Below are 21,834 nucleotides of genomic sequence, written 5' to 3' on the forward strand. Positions count from 1 at the left end.
TGCTCCCCAGCTCCACGCTCACTCCCTTTCCCCACCCCCAGCCTGCTGCCTTGGCTTGTGGGGTGCCTTGGCTGGGCACCCTCCAGGCTGCTCCAGGCATCCGTGTGGTCACGCTTCCCCCAAGCCATGGGTCCCCTGCCAGCACTTCCTTCCCCCTCTCTAATAAGAGCAAACACGGCCAGGGCAGAGCCCCTGAAACTCCCCCAGCGGCGGCTCCCCGGGCGCTCGTTTCCTCTCTGCTGCGTTCGTCTCGTTACGTCCTAATTCCCTAACGAAGGGCCATGAGAGAGGAAGTCTTGCGGAAGCCCGTCCTGGCAGCCGCCTTCCTGCTACCAGCCCGTGCTCCGGCTCCGGCAGGATGGGATTTCCTCGGGATTGGACAAACCCTAGTTTGTGTTTTTGGTCTGGCACAAACCACGCCGCTCTTCTGCCCCTCTCGCTCACTCAGGGCCCCCTGTTCTCCTTCCCATTTGGTATTTATCCAGGTCACGAGCAAGGATGTCCCACACCCTCCTTGAAAATGGAAATGTTCCTCTTTTCCCATGCCACCGGTGTGCTGGGGATTTCCAGGCATCCCAAGCATTCCATGTGTGCCTCCAGCTGAGTGGCTGCCACTGGTACCCATGCCCAGATGATGGGAGAGCTGGTGCTTTGGGATTTTCTTGGGACAACAGCTCAACAGCTGTTGTGTCCCCGTGGGTTTCTGAGCACAACTGGCAATATCCACCACCACCACTTCTCCTTAGCAATGCACTGATGCCCCTCATTGCCCGTTTTATCACTGCTGTGGAGGGAACCTCTCCCTTCTCTTCCATGTTTCAGGGAGTTCCTGTATCCTTCAGCTTCCCTCACTAACTCCTTCTATCCTTTGCAGACTCCTTTCCCACCCTCACTGCATCACAACAGCTGCCAGACCCCCGATAAACGGGACAGTGGTCCATGAGTGTGGCTGTGTGAGCCCTCGTGGCTGGAGCAAGGATGGAGGAATGGTCACTGCTGAGGATGGCCAGCCCAAACAACAGATGTGCCACCACTTCTTCAGGATAAAACCCTTCCTCCACACAAGGATGCACAACCAGGGGGCTTTACTGGGGTTTTGTTTTGTTTTAGAGCCCAGCAGTGACACAGGGACAGAGCAGACAGAGCAGTGCCCACAGGTCCTGCTGCCGCAGGACCGGGTTGTGCTGGCGGGGATGGATGCAGGTGAGAGCTGGTGTGATTGGACATGTGAATAAGGGTTTGAACAGCCTAGAGGCCTCCTTAGGGCACCCTTTGGGGACATGGAGTGGGGAAACACCGGGGTGTCTGCTGCCTCACTGCCACCCTGTGATGCTGCCAGCTCAGGAGAGCTGGCAAAGCTCAGGAGAGCACAGGAATTTGTCTCTGCACTCTTTCCTGAGGAAGTTTTGCTCCTGCCAAGGGGAGTTCATTCCAGAGGATTCCCTGAGGGGATGCTCACAGGTGGCTCATGGGGAAGACAGGCAGCTCACTCAGGGCTCCTCCAGGTAGGTGAAGACCAGCTCTGGAGCCCAGGAGCGATCACGAAGGGAGATGGGGCTTCTCCCGCCCCTTTTGTGCTCGCTGCCTTCCCGTGCGGGGCTCGGCCCCACCAGGTGAAGGCAGGAAGGCATCAGGCAGCACAGCAGGGCTGGTGGGAGTAGCATGGTGGGGGGCCCAGCTGGTGCGTGGGCCCACGGAGAGGCTGCACAGAGAGAGGAGAAATGGGAAAACGGCTTCTTCAAAGCCCCGCATGCCACGGGAAGGCAGGAGCGGGGTGAGGCAGGGAGGGCAGAGCTCGAGGGGAGCCCCTGCCCTGGGCAGGAGGGGATGGAGAGTCGGTGTGGTGGCAGGGAGCCAGCAGGAGGAAGGCAGAGCCCGTGGGGTGGATGAAGCACCAGTGGCCACGGGCACTGCCAAAGGCACTGCTGGATCAGGAGCAGCACTCTCCCAGTCGTTCCCCACCAAACCCCACCAAATCTTGGGCCCCTGAAGCCACCAACACACAGACCAAGCCCCTGCACCGCCTGCATCCCTCAGCCTGGGGATGAGGTGCAGGAGGAACCTTTTCTCCTGGAGCCACCATCCTGCACTGCCCAGGGAGCTGCTGGCACCTGCCCAAGGCAGGGGAACCCGGGTGTCCCTCAGCACGGGGCGTCCAGCACTGAGGAGACAGCCAGCCTGCCTGGGGATGGAACGAGTCTCTCCACAAGATGACCACTGGATGATACCTTCACATCTCCAGAGTTCCCAGCATGGCTCCTCCAGTGTGTCACCACACCTGCCTTGCTCTGAGGGTTCCTCCATGGCTTTCTGCCCAGCTCATGTCCATGAAACACTTCTCAGGATGGGCAGCTGATGGAGTGGGGATCAAGACCAGACCATAAGCTGGAATTAACCAAAAGGTTAATCATTTCCATGAAGTGCAGGGAAAAATGAATCCTCTGACCATGGGAGAGAGCAGGAAAGGGCTGTGGAGGAACGGCAAGGGAGAAGGTGGCACCCTGAGAGGCGGTGGTGGGAGGTCAGAGGGGTGAAGGTACCACAAGGTGTATTTAATTCCTGGAATGGCTTCAGCAAAGGACGCCCTGACAGCACAGCTCAGTTCCTCCCAGCTGTGCTTGTCTGCAAAACAGCCATCCCTGCTTCCCCAAAATACTTGGGAGGGCTGGAGTAGGCCAACTCCACCACCCTCATCGATGCTGCAGGGAGCCTATTTTAAGCCTTGCTAACGTAGGAGGATTAAATTTGGCTGGCTGAGACACGTCCTGCTCCCAGCTGTCCCCCAGCCTCCCCTGAGGTTGGCAGCTCTGCCGCAGGCACGGCTCACGAGGCAGGAGGCTGCCCTGGACCTCCAGGGTCGGCTGCCCTGCACAAGAGGAACCCAAAATTGGGGCATCTCCTTGGATGCAGAGGCACTCAGCTCGGGCTGAGGGCAAAAACTCTTCCAGGCATTGGTGTCAACAGGTTGATGTGGTGGGAAGCGCCGTGGGATGAGCTCTGGTGGTGTGGATGGGTTTGGAGCGAGCCAGGGTCTCCAGCCCCATTCTCCCCTCTACAATGCCCTCACCCAGAGGGGCTGAGTGATGGGGGAGCCTTCTCCCCATCCTGCCATCTCCCTACCTGCCAGGGATGTGTGCCCAGGGAGTCCCATCGAGACCCACAGACCGATTTGCCCCTTGCCATGGGCTCACAGTCCTGTCCCCTGCCCTCGCTCCCCGGCACTCCCACAGATCCCCGTCAAGCTCATTGTTGTATTAATTGACAGAGCACTCATTGCTGGAGGTCCTGCGGAAGAACCTCATGGAAAATTGTGTGCTGCCTGCCTGGAATTCCCCGCCTGGTGCCAACACGGTGGATGTTTAAGCGAGTGTCACACCCGGCCATCAAGGGCTGCATCACCAGCACCGCTTTCAGCCCACACAGCCCGGGACAAGCGTTTGGCCGGAGGAAATGAAGCAAGAGCTGATTTACACCTATCGGGACGGATCACCACTGACCTCCATCGCCGATTCCCGCTGCCACGGGGAGCATCACTCCACTGCTCTTCCTCCCTTTGCTCATTTGGAAGACGGGGGTAATAATCCCCATCACCTATTTGCGAGGCTGTTGTGAATTTTCATGAGCTCCCATCTGAACGGGGCTTTGAGCAGGAAAACTGCTGTATCAGCTCTAGGCAATGATAAACAATACTCAGCATTTACATATTCAAAGCACTTTGATTAACTCTTGGGGTTTAAGGACTTGAGTCGATTCCCACCCGACCGTAATGGCAGCTGGACGGGGCGAGGGGCGGCGCTGGGGGAGAGCTGGGGGGAGCGCTGGGGGCTCACCCCGCCGGGCAGGGCCAGGAGAACCCCCCGACAGAGTCACGCAAAGCGCCTCCTGCCTTAAATCCCTGCCTGGAACGGAGGAGAAATAAATCCGGCTGGTCCCCGCCCGCGGGAAGGGGCAGATCCCGCCATGCGGAGCGGGGAGCATCATCGCTTCTGCCGCAGAAGCTGTAACCAGGTGTTAAATAGCTGTGAAATGCTAACTTGATTCATGCAGGAGTTGCCAAATAAAGGAATTTTTCTTTTCCTTTAAGAAAAAAATAAATTAGGGAAGGATGGGCCCACGCCTGCCCTGATGCACAGCGCCGTGACCTCCTCCCCAGACGCCTTCTAATTCCACGGGGGCAAAAAGCCACGGAGAGCAAATCCAGAAGCACGATTTCGCATTTTATTCAAAAGGGTTTTTTTGTTTGTTTGTTTGTTTTCTTACCAAATCTTCACAATCTCCAGGATTTAAATGAGTCCCCCTCACCCCGCCCCTCCCCAGGGGATGCTGAGCCCCCCGGGGCTCCTGCTGCCCCAGGATCCTCCAGCATTATTATTGAAATCACTGTCAAACAAGAGCAAAACCTGGCGAAACTTTGGTGCCGCCCCTCACCCAGCGACTTCAGATGGGCCGGGGCTGCCTGCTCTGGGCAGGGGGTATCCGTGCAGAACTGCCAGCTCCAGGGCTAAAGCCCTTCTTGAGCGCTTCCGAGCCGCCCCGTCAGCTCCTTCTGCCATTAATTAAAGGCACTCTCGGAAAAAGTAGCTCTCCCTGCTCCAGCGTCGAGGGCCAGTCATCCCGCACCGCAGGATTCCGGCGTATCCCCCAGCCCGAGGCAGATGAGATGCTGCCGCCGTGTCCTCCGGTGTACACCCAGCACCGCGTCCCTGGCCCTGAAAATCCTGCGCTGGCTGGGAAAGATAAAGGGCAGGGACACAGGCATCCATCCATCCATCCATCCCTGCGGGCGGCTGGGAGCGCCGAGCTGCGCTGCCCGCCACGCATGAGCACTGCGAGGCCGCCGCTCTGCTTCCCTACATTAAAAAAAGGTTTTCCTGCTGCTAGGAAGGAAACTTTGGGCACCGTCCCCTGTGCAGCAACCCGGGAGCAGCAGCAGGAGCACGGCCCTCCCCAGCTCCGGGAACGGCGGATGCTGGGAGCTGCTGGGGATGCGGGAAGCGTGCGGGTGTGCGGGGGCACAGCACAGCCCGTGTCCCAGCGCCGCTCCTGGAGCTCTTTGTACCCAGGGCTGGGGACAGCCGGACGGAGCTGGCCGTGGAGCGGGAGCAGTGGGAAAGACAGATCCGGCTCCTGAACTTGCGGGGAGAGACCGCAAGAGACGTGTCCCAGCTGCTCCCTTCAGCACGAGGAAGGACCGGGGAGGGCGGAGGGCCGGCCCTGGGCTTGGGGTACGGGGCTGTCCCCGTCCCACGGGCTCCCAAAGACACGGGGACCGGGCAGCATCACCCGGCAAAGCTCCCGGAGTCCCGCGCACCCACCGCGGCCCCCCAAGCGGCTCCTCCCGGTGCCGGCAGAACACCCCGGGGACGGGCTCCTGCCTTCACCCCCTGCCCGCTGCCGGTCTCGGGGGGCTGCGCATCCCCCGGGGGGCCGCGGAGCGGGGACACCGGGCTGCCGGTGCCGTGCGGTGCCGCCCGCGCCGCGATCGATCGGCATCGACCGTCCCCGCCGCGCTGCTCCAGTTTCCAGCCAATGTCGGGCGGCGGCGGCCCGGGGACCCGCCGGTGGCACCGCGCACCCGCCTGGCGCCGCCCGCGCCGCGCTGCCCCGAAGAGCCGGCCTGGACCGCGCCGGCCGCGGAGCCGCTCGGCCGGGGGGCGGCAGAGGGAGGGAGCGGCCGGCCGGGCACCGGAGCGGGCACCGAGCCGGGGAAACAAACAGCCGGGCACCGCAGCGGGCACCGAGATGGGGAAACAAACAGCCGGGCACCGCAGCGGGCACTGCCCGGGGCACCGGAGCCTGCACACAGCCGGGCACTGAGCAGGGCACCAGACCGAGAACCGGACCAGGCAACAGCTGGGCACTGGACTGGGAAGCAGACCAGGCAAACAACCAAGCAATGGGCTGGGAAAGCAATGGGGCAAAGAAGCAGGTACCAGGCAAGGCAAACAATCGTGCGCTGATCTGGCACTGGACCAGGTACCAGGCTGGGCAAACAAGCAGACACTGCGGCAGATGTGGAACCAAGCTCAGCAGCAGGCACAGAACCGGGCACTGAAGCTGGGACCAGACTGGGCACTGGGCTTGGCAAACAACTGGACGTGGAGCCAGGCACAGAACTGGGCACTGTGCCAGGCACTGCTGCAGTGAGCACACAACTGGGTACCAAACCAGGCAAAGAACTGGGCACCAGGCTGGGCCATGCCATAGTGGGCTCTGTCTGGGAACTGCTGCACTTGGTACTGGACCAGGCACCAAAGTGGGCAAAGAACCAGGAACTGCAGCAGGCAGTGCTGGCCTGGGCACCAAACCAGGCACTGTATCAGGCAGAGCTATGATGACACTGAACCAGACACTTTAGCAGGCACAAAACCATACTGGGCACCATTCTGGGTAGCACTGTGGCTGCACCCAGTTGGGTATTGCCACTCCAGGCACTGAATGAGGCTCTGAAGCAGCAGCAGTGTCACTCAGCACCACACCAGCACCAAACTGGGCAGTGCCATGAGGAGCACCGGGTGCTGCTCTGCGGGCACCGTGCCAGGCTGGGCTGTCCCACAGCACTGCCCTGCACCAGCACACAGCATCCCCCAGCACCCCCAGCACCACCCAACACGACACCAGGGAGCCCTGCTGCCCTTCACATTGGCTCCATGGGAAGGGGCACGTGTCCCTTCAGGACACCGCAGCCCCTTTGGGGACACCCACCCAGCACTGCCACCCTGACATCCTGTCCCTAAGGGTGCAAGTGCCACTCGCTGCCACGGTTAGCCAAGTGCAGCAGCAAGAGCTCTGCCAGCCCCGGGCTGCCAGGAGCCCCAGCAGAATCCCACTGCACACAATACCTTTGGATTTTTGGGAAGAGGACCGACCCATGGGGCTAGGGGCTTCTTTTGGTTTTATCCCAGCATGGGCAGTCCTGTGGCCCCCCAGGTGCCCGTGGGAGGGTGCCGTGGTGGCCGTGCAGCTGCAGCAGGAGTGACGGCTCGTGTTATTTCCGCGATAGCGCCGAAATGTGCGCAAACACTGCCTCCATTATCCGCTCCTGGGCTCCCTGCACAAGCGGGAGAGTGACCCCAGCGTGTTTTGAAACGCAGCCCCTGTGCTAGGTACACAGCCCAGCGGCTCTGCTTACCACAGAAACGCTCGGCCCGGCTGGATAGAGCAGCTTTTGATTGTGTGGGTGTTGCTGCCGGAACCCTCCCACTGCTGCCTTCCAAACGCACCCGGTGGGAAACAGGGCTGGCCAGAGCCCGGCTGAAATCTGCTCCGAAGGAGGGACCTGCTGGAGAAGCCACGCTCTGGCCGGGTATAACAGTGCTGATGATGTGGTTTTTGAGGCATTTGGGGAAAACCCAGGGAAAGGGGATTTTTAGGTGTCTAATACTGTGGAGTTGGGAACTTCAGAGGGTGGTTTTAAAGAGCAGTGAGATAACGCTCTCAGGAATGTGCTGGGATTGCTGCAGTGTCCTGTACAGGGCCAGGGGCTGGACCTGATGATCCTTGTGTGTTCCTTTCAACTCTGGCCATTCCATGATTCTAGGAGCAGTTGGCAGGACAAGGGGAAGGAGAAGTCTTGGGAGCAGCAGGAAAGGCTGTGTGCTCCGGGATGGGTTCAGAGCTATGGAATGTCTGTCCCCAGCAGCACAACCCTGGGATGGCATCACCCACCTCATGGATGCCCCGTGCCACCCCCTGGGGCCAGCAGTGCCCCTCCAGTCCTGGGACAGCCTGGGGAGGCCGGGATGTGCCAGCTGTCCATGGGGACCGTGCCAGTGCCCTGGCAGCGTGGGGGTCCTCTGGGAGGTATTTTGGGTAATGCTGTGTGTCACCACCCTGCTCCGTGAGGAGGCTCCAGTGAGAGGGACCAGAGGCTCCCAAGAGGGGCAGGAACACCCCAGACATGCCATTGTCACACCCGCTGGGGCTGTGGGAGCGGGAGCCAGGAGCCCAGGGAGCCTGCGGGAGGTGACTCAGTTTCCCCACAGGGACACTGGTGGCGGTGGTGGCAGTGGTGGCGATGGTGGTGGTGGTGGCCTTTGGGCTGGCAGCGGGCGGTTGCAGAGGCTTCCTGTTTCTGCAGGATCCGGCTGGCATTGTGCCGCACAGCGAGGGGGGCAGAGCTCTTCTTGCACCTGCCCAGAGCATCTGCTAGGGAGAAAATCTCCATGGCAACTCTGCCGGTTCCTCCATCCCTGTTCCACAGGGGACAGGGCGCTCTGCCTCTGCCTGCCCCCACACAGCTGGGTGTCCCCATGGTGGGGACAGGCCACCCGTGCCCTGGGAGATGGGCTCTGGGAAAGGATGGCCCAGCTGCAGGCTGGCCCCTTCCATGGGAGCCTGCTGATCCCTCCCCGTGGGGCTCCAGCCCTCAGAGCGACCACCAGGGATGGGAAGTGACTTCTGGAACTCACCAAATTTAGGGTTCCCTGCTTTGCTCTCAGTTTCAAGGAAGGCAGGTGGTTTTCCATCCTCCCTGACACATCCCATCAGGGCACACCAAACCTTCCTGTGCCTCAGCTGCACCTGAGACCTTTGCCCCTTCCAAAGTGGGGAGGGGGGGAATTTGGGGGGACGTGAAATGAGGTTCAGTGGGACCAGGGCTCCTGAGTGTGGAGCCAGCAGTGAGCCTGGGCATGGAGTGCAAACTACACACTGTTCATTTGGGCATCCTTCCCTGGATGGGGGCTGCCTGCTGCCATCCTGAGCCCCAGCATCTCCCCTCTCCTTGTACAGGTGCAGGGCAAGGGATGGAGCTGCTTTTGGGGGCTCTGCCTGTCTGGTGTCCCTTGGGAAGCTGAGCAGTGTCAGCCTCAGCCCATGAACCCTGCACCCCCATCACCTGCTCAGGGCTCTCGTGGAGACCCTGCACCCCATGTGGGCTCTGGAAGGGGCCAAGAAGGAGGTGGAGAAGATTTCCAGTGAGAATGGAGAGGAAAGGGAGGGAAATGGGCTCCTCACATCCTCTGGCCCTGCCATTTATATGGGCACTGTTGGGTTTTTAAGGGCTGGAGTGACTCAGCACCTGCAAAGCCCTCCTGGTTCCAGGGGTGTCTGGGATGCTGGAGGATAACCCCACCCTTGTAAAGGCCACCAGTCCCTCCAGACTCCTGCCTCCTGTGCACCCCAGCCTGGCTTGTGGTGCCTTCTCTCCTCCTTCCCCCTGAGCTCCAGAGGGCACTTGCTCCATTTCTGTCCTCACTGAGCTCCTTCTGAAATCAGGGTATTCAGGCAAGCCCTCAGCTACTGGAAACCCACAGTCTGCACTTTTAAAAGGGGAAAGCAAACTTCTGTGCCAAGAAATTGCAGGAGGGGAGCCCAGCCCTCACTCTGCGTGAGGGTAGGAGCATCCCAAGTGCAGACAGATCCCTCAGCTGCAGCAGGATACACAAAGATTCCATTTCTGCAGCCAGGATGCAGCCAGTCCCCACAGCAAGAGGCAGCCTCTGACCCAGAGGGTTTCCAGAGGGAGGATACAGAGTGGGACAACCCAAGGAATGGCCTCTCTGCTATATAAAGGCGGGAAACTGAGGCACGGGATGATTTAGGGACTCAGTCAAGCCATGTGTGACAGGATGCAGATGGCCCAAATCCCAGGCTCTTCTCTGAATTGCTGCTGAATTCTCCCAGAGGCAAAAAATAGCAATTTTTGATTGCCTCTGAAGCACCCGTTGAGGATGCTGAGCCCTCAGGAAGGAGGGAGCCGTTAGTGGAAAGGATCCCAGGGCACCAACTGGAGCCTGGGGAGATGGTCCAGGCTGGGGGGAGCAGGGGCAGAGGTGATGAAAGGACAAGGTGGAACAGTTTTAAACTAAAAGATGAGAGCTTTAGAATGAATATTAGGCAGAAATTCCAGGAGGCCCTGGAGCAGGTTGCCCAGAGGAGCTGTGGCTGCCCCACCCTGGAAGTGTCCAAGGCCAGGCAGGATGGGAGCAGAACCAACACAGACTTGTTCTAGCGGGAGGTTCCTTGCCTGTGGAACTGGATGACTTTTAAAGTCTCTTCCTACCCAAAGCATTCTGTAGTTCAATGATGTCCTCCTCAGGACCAGGCTGGAGATGGATATTTGGGATGATCCATGAGCTGGGCTGATCCATGAGTGTCTCCAGTGAGATCTCTGTGGAGCATCTGCCAGTCTCTGTGCCCCTCCCCAGACAGGCCCAGGGGTGTGCAGTGGCCAAAGCAGCACCAAACAGCGCTCCTGGGATGAGGACCTGGCTGTCCTGGGAGCCATGAATCAACCCACAGCCAAGGCATTGCTTGAAGGAGCCTGGCTTTCACCTCTGCTCAATGATTGTCCCCTCCTGGGACCTTGCTGCTGGGCTCATGCTGGTTCCTGGGACCAGGTGTGACTTCTCCTGGATGGACACCTGTGCTCTCAGCCTGGCTTTCTCCCTGCCCCAGCTTCTGTGCCAGGTGGTGAAAGAGTTTGGCCTTTGCTGCTTGCTGAGAACTGCCCATGTGTGAAGATAAAAGAGAGGGAATGTCACGTCCTGGCGCTGCCGTCTCCAGGAGCAGCCGAGGGGGCTGGGACAGGCTGGAGGTCAGCACGAGGAGCTCTGATGGGCTGAGCTCATCAACTTCACCCCTCTCAGATATCATCTGTGTGGTTTGTGCAGAGGAAAAGGCTCCCAGGGTTGTCTGAACCCCAAAGCCCCTTTTGGAGGGTTGTGTCCTCCTGCCCCACTGGACACCAGTGGAGGTCCCCAGCAGGCTGTGGAGGGTCTCATCCTTGCCTGGACTTTTCAGGTGGGTCTGAATTGGGGTCCAAGTGCTCTTGAAAGCGAGAGGTTCCATGAGTGCCCCGTGGCCGTGTGGCACTGGCACCCACAGGGTGATCCCACTCGAGCTGTGACAGGGCTCTGGGCCTGCAGAAGCTTGGACACTTGGGACCTGGGCAGAGGCTGGACAAAATGTGCTCATCACCCCGATTTGGACCGGAATCTGCTATTTCAGTCTCTGTGATCTAATGCTCTGTAGGTGCCTTTGAAAACAGCCGGAGGGCGGCTGCAGGGGCTGGGTTTCAGCAGCCATCCCCAGCTGGAGCTGCGATGGAGCAGCACCACAGCCCCACAAACCAGGGCAGTTCAGCAGAGACACCCCGAGGAACTGGATCTGCCCAGTGTGGAGCCAGGGAAAATGTCTGATCTGGAGAATTCCAGAGCTCCAGGTCACTGCGGAACATGAGAACAGGAAAAGGTGGCAGAGTCCGAAGGGACGATGCTGAAGTCATCAGCGGTAAAAATGGCACCAAAATCAGCCTTTTCCTGTGAAATAATTTGGCTGGAATGAAATTGTTTTTCCTGATGGCAGCCAGCACTTTTAGGGGTTAACTGCAGCCCCGCTGAGAGAACTGTAAAAGGTGTTTCCGAAATATTTCCACTGCCCTGTTGGTTTTATGGCCAGGAAAGGCAGGGCAGGCCCGCCTGGGCAGCGGGGCGCTGCCGAAACCCAGCTGCCGGATGGCCGAGCAGATGGAAACCAGGTTTGGGAAAGCAAGCTGGATCCCAGGCTGGACATCAGGAAAGTCACCCAGTGGTGCAGATGGATGCAGGAAGGGATCCCCCATCAATCCACCCCCAAGCCCATGGGGATGGTGAAAGTCTTTGCTGGCCTGTGGGACAGAGTTGATGGGGTCACTCTCATGTTGGGTTATGGAGGGTCTGGAGCCTGTGGAAGGGTTTGGGGTTTGGGGAGGCACATTCAGTCAGCCTAACCCCACTTCTGATGGGTGGGACCTCTGCAGGTCTCAAACATGGGAGAGGATGGAGAAGCACCTCACCCTGCCGATGGTGACACACAGGTTTGCAGGTCTGAAGGCCACAGGAGATGCCATGATTGTGTTCCATGTGCCCTGGGGTATTTGACTTCATCCATGTGCCCTTGGGTCAGGCAGGGACACAGGGAATCATGGAATCACTGAGGCTGGAAAAGCCCTCTGAGATCACTGAGTCCAACCATTAAGGCCACCACTAACCTGTGTCCCCAAGTGCCACATCCACATGGCTTTTGAACATTTCCAGGGACAGTGATTCCACCACTTCCCTAGGCAGCCTGTTCCCTTGCCTGACCACCCCTTCTGTGAAGAATTTTTTCTTAATACCCAATCTAAAGTGCCCCCAACACAACTTGAGGCCATTTTCTCTTGTCCCAGGAGCAGAGCCTGATCCCCACCTGGCTGCACCCTCCTGTCAGGGACTTGTGGACAGGGAGAAGGTCCCCCTCAGCCTCCTTTTCTCCAGGCTGAACCTCCCAGTTCCTTCAGCTGCTCCTCATCTTGTGCTCAAGACCTTTCCCCAGCTCAGTTTCCTTCTCTGGATAGACTCCAGCCCCTCAACATCTTTCTTGTCATGAGTGGCCCTGAATCAGAACTGAACAAAAGGGACACAGAGGGTGCTGGACACCCCAAAACCCATCCCAAAAAGCTCATTGTGTGAGTGTGGCCAGCAGCAAGCTTTGCTTTCGCCCTTGGTGAGCATCTGAGAGGTTCCCTCATGCCTGATCCCTCCTTTCAGACACTCCCAGCACTCGTGCTCACACCGTGTGTGCTCCCTCTGGCTCCCCTGTGCACATCCTGGCTCCCCTCTTCCCTGTGCTTCCAGGCCAGGCTTCCAAGTGCTTTATGCTTAAGCTCAAGCCCAGAAATTTGTGTCCAGGATGCAGTAAAAAAGCAGCAGCCAAGTCTGATTTGGACAAAAAGTAGACTGAATTCCCTGACCTGTGCAGATAGGACATGAAACAGGAAAGTGGCCACAAAGTCACCTCTCCAAAGCATCCCTGTACTTGTGGGGGGATCCTGGGCAGCCCACCTGGGTTCTGATCACCTCTGTACCTGGGAAGAGGCATCCCATGGTTAGGGATAAGTGAAGGAAAGATGTTTTTTGCTGTGGTTTCTGTGTCTGTGTGTCCTGGCTGGGCCTGGATCACAGCCGTGTTCAAGGGCGGCTGGCAGGAGGCAGCACTCGGTGGCCAGGCTGCCCTGGATGAATTGAGGGGAATTTCTCTTTTCACTCTGTGCCTTCTCTCACTCTCAGAAGTAATGAAATGCAGGAGCCAGCATTAATGCACCATTAAAACTGCAAATTTCAGCATGCAGCCGTCAGGAAATGCAAATACTGTCAGCGCTACCTCTGCCGCGACAGCGCAGGAAGGGGCCGGCACGTGGCTGACCTTTGCTACCAGGAAAAAATCTCCAGTGATGCTCAGCTTCTGGCTCTTGTCTGCTTCCCTGAACCCTCCATCCTCTCCCAGCTACGGCTGGGCTGGTGCCCCTGGCAGCACTGAGGGGGAAGGGGTGGCCCAAGGGGGTGTTTGGGCTCGGCTGTGCCTGCCCATAGAGGGTGTCATGCTCCTTCCCGAGGTTTGGGGTGACCCCAGGGGGCTCAGGGTGGGGAATGTGATGGTGGGGAGGAGGAAAACTATGCTGGGGCTGCTTTGTCTGTGCAGGGATGTGCCTGTCCCCAGGCTGCCGAGGGTGAGAGCCTGAGGAAGAGGAAGGCTGCAGAAGCCCTTGCTGCAGCTGGCGAGCACTGCCTGTTCCACCTCTCAATTGTGCTGTCGCTGGCAGGGACCTGCTTTTCCATAAATTTGGGTGGAAGAGAGAGCTTGGCAGAGCCCTGGGCTGCAGGGAAGGATTTACAGCTGCTATGGCTGCTCTGTGTTCTCCTTGCAGGGCTGGGGCTCCTGCAGAAATGCCCTGAGGGAGGAGGAGGAGATGGAGGAGGGAACCCGTGCTGGCATCCATCCAGGGAACAGGGTCCAAGCCAGTGCTGGGTCAGGGGAGCTGGAGGAGACAGGACAGACAGGGACATCCTTGGTTCACCCACAGATCTGTGACAATCCCAGGGCTGGGAAATCTGGGGCAAGGGCAATGGGGTGGCATGCTCTAAGCCATGCTGAGCTGGAGGTGGGTGATTCTGTCCAACATGAGCACAGCCGGACTCTGAGATTTCCAGCAGTGGGGAATTGGTAGGGAGACACCTTGTCCACCTCTGGAAAGGTGGTGACATCTCCCAGTTCCAGCCTGGCCAGGGGCTGTGAGCCCCTGAAGCATCTCAACCTCTGGGGAACTTTGGGGCACTTGGAGCACCTCGTCCTGTGGAGCATCTCAGGGCACCTGGAACACCTCATCCCTTGGGGTCACCTAGGACACCTCATCTCCTGGAGCACCTCAAGGCTCCTAGGACACCTTCTTCCATGGAGCACCTCATCCCCTGCAGTCCCTCAGGCAAGGCCACTGGCCACTGCCAGTCCCAGTGCTGAGCAGCATCCTCCTCCAGCAGGTTTGCTGACACATCTTCCCACCACAGGCCATCGACTCCTGGCTGGCTGGCAGCCTGGCAGGGGCTCCTGGGCAGTGCCCTCAGCTCGGGCAGTGCACATCCGTGTGTCCCTCCTGGAATACATCGAGCCCAGGAAGGGTCTGGGCTGGGTCATGACGATGAAAACGTGCTCTGATAGCTCCAGTTTGCTCTGGGTTATCCGAGGTGATGAGCTGTGCTGCCCCAGAGTGCTGGGAAACCACCATTTTCCCTCCTTCCACTTTGAAGTTTGAGTTTTCCAGGCAGCCTTAAGCAGGGCTGGAGCTCTCCCAGAGATGCCTCGTGGCTCTTCATTCTTCCCGTCTCTCCTGCCTGCTCTCCTTAACTCAAAACAAGAGCCGCTTGAGGAGGGAGATGCATCCCCAGAGTCCCTCCTCTCTCCTTTGCAACGAGCACAAAATAGGTATGGGCCCCGTTTCCAGATGGAAACGTGAGGCCTGAGGATGGATAAAGAGTTTTCTAAGGCTTCGGAGCAAGGTGTGGACAGCGCTGAGAATAGCATCGCGAAATCTCAACTGCCAAGCCCTTAGCCTAACCAGAAGGTTATTCTTCTTCCCTTATGCTCATACATATCCATTAGGATGAGACCATATGTGTGAGATGTAGATGAATTTCTTTCCTCTTGACAAGTCCAGTTGGTCTTCCTAGGTAAGGAGATGGTGGTCTGTTCCCATCCAACTCCAGGCTGGCTCTTTGCCGTGATTTCTTCGGTTGTGTTTGCCCCGGAAGAAATGGAGCTACACATCAGAGCTTCAGGCCTAACTCTTCTCCACACACCAGTTCTTTCGATGCCAGACGTCCCTGGGGGGCTGTGGAAGTACCCCCAGAGCGTGGGGAGTGCAGGGAAGCTTTCAGCCAAGGAGAGCAAGAGGGTGGGATAGGGCAGGGGGAAGGGCTGCTGGCCTGTGCCCAGCCAGCTCCCAGAGGGATTCCTGGGGAAGGGGCAGCTCCTGTGATGGCAGGAGCAGTGGGTGAGTGCAGCCCTGAGCTCCTGCTCTTCAGCTGGCTGCACGGGGTGTGTCCCAGAAGACCTCGAGGGGACCCTTGCACACCTCAGCTCACCCAAGACCTGGGGGCTGCCCTTGCAGCTGAACTCTGGTGTTGAGGGGTCACTCAAAAACAGTGAGGAGAGAGATCTCAGAGGCTTCAGGTGGTTACAGATGTGATGTGAGACACATCCAGTTGTTGCTCAGCTCCAAAGCTTCCCATCAGGAGGAAGAGAGGCCTGGACAGAACTGGTCCTTTTGACACATCACCATCCATGAGAGGTTTCAGATCAGTGCAGGGCTGACATGGTGGGTGGTGTTTGGGTGACCAAGGCAGGACAGTTTCTCACACCCAGAGCCAGGTCTGTCAGCCCCTTCCACAGCTTCAATCAGTGCTGCTGCTGGTGTCTGCTGTGGGCAGAGGGGAAGGGGGTGGGTTCTGGGTGCTGCTCCAGCCTGTGAAAGTCAGGGGGTGATTTTTTCTCAGGGTGGTGGAGCTGGGCAAAGGAGACCAGCCCGAACAGAGAAAGCTGCCTATGAGAGCCACAGAATCACAGAATTATGCAGGCTGGAAAAGCCCTCTAAGGACACCAAGTCCTGCCATTAACCCAACACCACTGTGTTTACCATGTCCCCAAGTGCCACATTCACGTGTCCTTTAACACTTCCAGGGATGGCAACTCCACCACTTCCCTGGGCAGCCTGTCCCAATGCCAAAGTCCTTTCTGCAAGACAAGGTGAGCATGTTTCACCTCCACAATGTCCTGGTCAAGGCTCAGCTGCAGCGGTGTTGATGGGAAGAGGGGATGTGGAATGGAGGGAAATGCATGCAGGTGGGATCTCACAGGGGAGGGACCCCACGTGTTTGTTCTCAGAGGCCTCATGACCATGGGAGGTGACAGGGCATCCCCTCCTCCTCCTGTGCCCACAGACACTGCTGGCTGCTGGCCCACATAAAGCTGCAAACCAGATTTTATGCTACACTTTCCAGGCTTCTCCATGGCCTCCATTGACCACAGGCATGCTCAGGTGGCTCTCAACATCATCCTCAGCATCCCAAATCCCTGCTGAGGCTGTGTGCAACACCTGGGTGCGGGAGCAGGGGGGTGGAGTGCTGGGCAGGAGGCAATGACCTGCCTGCCACAGTGGCCAGGAGGAGGCCAGCAGGGTTTTCACCCTCTTTCTCCAGGGCTCCTGACTCAAGCATACCCAAATTAGCTCTTGCCATAAGTAACTTTGATATTTCCAGTGGAAATCATGTAACTGGCACGGCTGCTTTTAAAATCAAGGTTGCTCTGACCTTTCTGTACCCTTGTTTGTGTGGACAGGCAGGAGAGGTTTGGAAAGCCCCATCTGGCTGTGCTGTCCTGGTGGTGACACGAGGAGGGACCACATTGGGCAGGTGTCCTCCCATCCCAGGTGCTGGGGCTGAAGGATCCTGTCCCACCAGGGGCTGGGGATGGCTTTGAGATGACACCACAGGGCCGGACAGGGGATGAAATGTGGGAGAACATGGGTGGAGCAGGAATAATTCCCCCGTGGAGCATGGCTTGCTCTGCATTTCAACTCCCAACTGAAGGGCAACATTCTCTGGTCTGAGAATGGCTGTTTTCATGTCCCCGGTGTCTTCCCAGAGCCGGCTGCTGAGCCAAGAATCTCTGGGTAATCACTAGGGAAACCCTGGTGTTAACCCAGGTGACCCAGGACCAGTGTCCCCTGCCCGGCCATGCCCCACAGCACTTGCCTGTCCCTCCATCCATCGGTGCGGCTTGGGCAAGGCTTCCGTGCCCCCCGCAGCAGCCTCGGGAAGGGATGGGATGGGAAGGGATGGGAAGGGATGGGAAGGGATGGGAAGGGATGGGAAGGGATGAGAAGGGATGGGAAGGGATGAGAAGGGATGGGAAGGGATGGGAAGGTAAAGGGTGGGAAGGGAAGGGACGGGAGTGTGCCGATGTGCCCCAGCCCCGCGGCTGCCCGCCCTGCCTGCGCAGGCAGATGGCTTTTGCAGGGCGCTCCGGATGTTGGAGCCAGGCTATTTTGGACCACGTGGGCGTCTGAATTCCAGGCGAATCCCCGGCTCAAAAAAAAAAAAAATAAAAAAAAATTCCCAACGCCTGCCAGGGTCCCCGGAGGTGGAAACGCTGCAGCTCGAGTGTCCTCGTGGTTCTCCTGCTGCCTGGCACGTAGGCGGGACTCTGGCTGCAGCCCACCCGCAGCACTGACCCCCTGTGCCCGCTGTCCCTCCCCCTGGCAAAGGCTGGGACAGCCGTGCTGTCCCTCGGCACGATGTGAGCAGCTCCTCAGCCCCCTGAAGGGCCGGTTTGGCTGCGGGTCTGGCTGTGCTCCCTTCTCTTCCCGCAGCCTGGGGGATGCTTGCCGGGGCGGGGGGCTCTGCTCAGCACGCTCCCCCCTCGCTCCACCGTGCCGGGGTGGGACAGAGCGGCTTCCTGCCCTTCTCGCAGCCGCCGTCGCGGCGTCTGTTTGCTTTGAGGCCCGGGTCCCTCCTGCCAGGACATTCCCGGGCAGCAGCCGCTGCCGTTTGCACAGGAGCCAGGGGGACATCCCGGACCCCCCCAGCCCGGCCACAAAGGCCGGTGTCTCGCTCCTGCCCCGCGTTCCCCTCCTCGAGCAACCCACTGGGCTCCCACGAGGGACAGGAGCCAACCCGTGAGCCCGTGTCACCCCCCCGGTGCCCTTTCCAGGAAGGGGTGGCCGATCCCCGCGAGGCTGCGGCGTGTCCCCGGTGAGCTGGCCCGGCCTCCGCCATGTGGGAGACAGCTGGGGTTAAAAATTAACACAGCAGCCTGAGTTACGGGGCAGCGGGGCCCGGCCGAGGGGATACGTGCTGCCCGCGGGACCCCCGAGCTCGGACTCAGGGCTTGTGTCACAGGAGGGTGGGGACAGCAGTGTCCCTCCAGCCGGGGGGCTGCGCTGTCCCCTGCGCTTGGCACAGCCCGCTGAGCAGGCTGCTGGGTCACTGCGACCCGGGCTCCGGGAGGTCGGCACCCAAAAAACACCAGCTCTGCTTTCCAGCACCAGCAGGACCAAGGGGTTTGTAGCAGTTTGAGTCCAGCTTGCCAGAATGGGGGGGTGTCTCCCCGCATAGCACCTGGAGGGGCTGGGGTCCCCCACGCAGCCCCCTCCCCAAAATCAGGGATGCCACCAAGGACCTGACACAGCATCTGGCTGGATTTGGGTCCCCTCCGCCAGGAGACACCCAGCACCCTGCACGGAGGAGGTGACAAGGCGGTACCGGCTCTGTAACCCACTTGGATGGCAGTGGCTGGGCTGGGAGAATTTGGGGCTGGGAATTTTGAAGGTGTGTTTGAGCTCCAGAGACTGTTGGGATGCATCTCCCAGTCATGCAGCCTTGGTAGCCCTCCAGCCACTGTCTCACGGTGTCCCAGTGCCACCCTCCAGCCACTGTCTCACGGTGTCCCAATGCCACCATGGACCTGCATGACCCCCCCTCACTGCTGCAGGGTCAGGCTACTCTGTGACACCTCCATGTCCCACCTCCAGGTATTCCTGGCTCTTCTCCTGGAGCTGGGCAGAGCTCCTGGATTTGTTCCCCAAGTGGGGAGGGGGCAGTGCGGCCCCCACTGCCAGAGCCCCATGCCCAGCACTGGTGGGGGAGATTTTGGCCCTGGCTCTGGCAGGCAGCGAGCAGGGGCAGCACTGCTGTTTGCTGACAGGTTTCTGCCCTGTCCCCGTGCCCTCTGTCCCCATCCCCTGTCCCATCTATCCCTGCTCCCTGTGTCCTCCATCCCTGGCACCATCACTCTCCTATCCCTTCATCCCTGTCCTATCTGCCCTTCATCCCTGCCCCTATTCTGCTCACCCTTCAACCTTGTCCCACTCGCCTCCCATCCCTGTCCTGTCACCCTCCCTTCCTGTCCCATTTGCTCATCATCCTCATCCTCATCATCCTCCATCTCTGGCCCACTCACTCTCCACTGCTGTCCCCCTTGCCCTCCATCCTCATCCTCCTGTTCCCCACAGCCCCCAGCTGGGGAAAGACTCCAGGAGCAGATTGGAGGCTCAGGGACCGTGTCCCCTGTCCCCATGTTGTGGGGATCTACCTGTCTGGGAGCTCTGGGGGACCCTCCTCTGGATTTGGGGGACTCCCTGTGCCTGGAGGGCTGGGGACTGTGCAATGGGAACGCTGGAGAGCCTGGAGGTTTGCTGGGGGCATTGGGCTGAAGCCACAGCTTTGCTGCTGTCGCTGTCAGCATGTCCCAGCTTGGCTTTGTGCCTCAGTTTCTCTCCTCTTTGAGGATTCCAGACCTCAGTAAAGGTGATTTGAAGTTCTCCAAACACTCTGAGCAGTGAAATGCTGCTGCATTTGGGGACCTTCAGTGGGTGGCAAAAGTCCAGGTGCCACTGCCACAGGCCCTGCCTTAGCAAGGAGGACATCAGCAGCCTGTGGTTCATGGTGGCATCAGGGGGTTGTGTCAGGTCCTTAAAAATTGCCAAAAAGGGGCAAAGCAAATGCCCTTGGTGAAGCCCCCGTGGGTGAGATGGTGGTGTATTCTGGGCAGTGTCACCTGGAGCGGTGCTGTCCCTTCTCCCGTGTCACCAGTGCCACCCACATCGCATGTGAGGGGCACGAGGCTCCTCTGCCCATTTTTTGGGGGGCCTGAGAGGCTGAATTGTGGAGGGAGGCAGCTTGGGAAGACATTGAGAGGGCCAGCAGAGGAGCTGAAAGGGTGCCCAGGAGGATGGGACCGCGCTCCCCCATCGCTGCCACCCGGGAGGGAGATTTTTTGGGAAGCTGGAGCATCGTCACAGCACCCGCGGTTGCAAATCCCAGTGGCTAAATCTGCGAGAGGCGCATAATTAACGAGACGTGGATCAAATACAAACAGCGCATCCGCGCCTCTCTCCCCCCCATCGCAGATTTTTTTTGTTTCATTTCGAGGCGGGAGCGGGGTGGGAAGAGATTTCGCATTCCTGTGAAAAAAAAAAAAAATCAACGGCAACACAAACCCAGTTTCATTTTTGTCAGGGTTTCTGCTTTTGAGAGGGTTTGGGTATTTTGCTGGCAACTGAAAAGGCTGCAGGAATTGGGGGTGGTGGGTTTTTTTTGGGCTGTTTGTCCCTGGAAAGCTGCTCTCGGCTGAGGAGTGGGGATTTAAGGATTTTTTTTTTTTTAAACTTCCAATATTTCAGTGCCCACAATTCAAAGGGGAGGAAAAAACCCAAAAAACCCAAACCCAACAACAACTCTCCCCCTCAGGAGCAAAAAAAATTCTGGCGAAAAGTTGAGCAGGAAACTTCTGGGCCAAGCATGTTATCCCCCCCGCGGGGCGAAACCTCGGGATTTGTCCCCTCCCTCCGGCTGGCTTATCGGACCATCGATTATTTGCTGTTTATTCAGGGGGATTTCAGCGATGTCCCGCTGTGGGACCGTGAGGTCCCTCCCGGTGGCGGCAGCAAGCCCGGGGCTCCGGGACTCCGGGATTGGGGCTCCGGGGTTGGGGCTCCGGGACTCCGGGGTTGGGGCTCCTCTCCCAGAGCGATCCTTGCTGTGCCCCTGGGCGTGCGGGGGGAACCCGGCACCCCTCAGTGCTCTCCGCTGCACCTCGGCTACCTGGGGGTGACTCTTCCTTCTGCCAGCTGCACCCCACGGGGGGACAGAGAGATGGGAACACTCCGTGGACACCCCACGGGAGGGGGAAGAGAGGGGAGGGCACCCCACGGGGAGATGCAGAGGGATGGGGGACACCCCACACTGGGGACAAGGGGTGGAGCAGGGGGGGCATGGGCAGAGGGATGCGCACCCCCCGGAGGGACAGAGGGATGAGGAACATTCTGGGGATGTGGATGCACAGGAGGGTGTCACCCCTCGGGGAACAGCGGGGCGGGAGGAGGCACAGCTGGGTGACAACCCCGAGAGAAGATGGTGACATCCCACTGGACATCGGTGGGGATTGGGGGGGGCACGCTGAGGTGGATGGGACATGGGTGGGGGACATCACGGCATCACATGGGCTACACAGTGGGGTGCAACCCGTGGGGGACAGGTGGGACATGGAGGGGGTACGAAGAGGATGACATCCGTGGAGGTGGATGGGACGCGGGGACAATCCCGCCCGTGTGTGACATGAGGAGTTGGGACACCACGGTGGCACTCGGGGGGTCGGGGGGGGGGCAGCCGGGACACGGAGGGCGACACGCCACGGCAACACCCGTGTCGGGTGTACAGCCCACGGACAGCACGGCACAGTGACACCCATGATGACATCTGGGACAGGAGGGGACACACCGTGCTGACACCCACGGGGGCAGCTGGCACGCGGGGGAGGGTGGGCACACCACGGCTACACCCGTGACGGGGAGCGTAGATGATCCACGGGGGTCACAGCGGGATAAAACCCCGCGGGCCATGTGTGGGACGCGAGGGTCACGCTCTGTCCCCACCCGCGGGGTCGGCCGGCGCACGGCTCGGCGGGGTGACACCCGTGGGGGCGGCGGGGACCCGGGGGATGGGTGTAGCCGCTCGGCGCTGGGGGTCGGGCGAGCCGGGG

General features: G+C 59.4%; 1 protein-coding gene and 1 long non-coding RNA gene across 4 annotated transcripts in view; one reads left to right on the forward strand and one right to left on the reverse strand.

The window, feature by feature from the left end:
* Positions 1-3,704, forward strand: part of UBE2D2 (ubiquitin conjugating enzyme E2 D2) — a 43,963-nt gene extending 40,259 nt beyond the window's left edge. For 2 of the 3 annotated variants that reach the window (XM_033517597.1, XM_033517595.1), the window contains exons 8-9: positions 1,111-1,203; positions 3,266-3,704. In XM_033517597.1, coding sequence (XP_033373488.1) covers positions 1,111-1,203; positions 3,266-3,363 — 191 coding nt within the window. In that variant the 3' untranslated portion in view covers positions 3,364-3,704. The remainder of the gene's footprint in view (positions 1-1,110; positions 1,204-3,265) is intronic. The other variant, XM_033517596.1, reaches the window with a different exon arrangement.
* A 541-nt stretch (positions 3,705-4,245) lies between these two features.
* On the reverse strand, positions 4,246-7,251 carry LOC107210539. Its single transcript, XR_001523953.2, has 3 exons — positions 7,133-7,251; positions 6,843-7,051; positions 4,246-4,727 (listed from the first exon to the last, which is right to left on the reverse strand). It is a non-coding gene; the product is annotated as an uncharacterized LOC107210539 (long non-coding RNA).
* Positions 7,252-21,834: the final 14,583 nt, after the last annotated feature.

Source organism: Parus major, chromosome 13 (genome assembly GCF_001522545.3).
Source record: "Parus major isolate Abel chromosome 13, Parus_major1.1, whole genome shotgun sequence".
Classification (NCBI taxonomy): Eukaryota; Metazoa; Chordata; class Aves; order Passeriformes; family Paridae; genus Parus; species Parus major.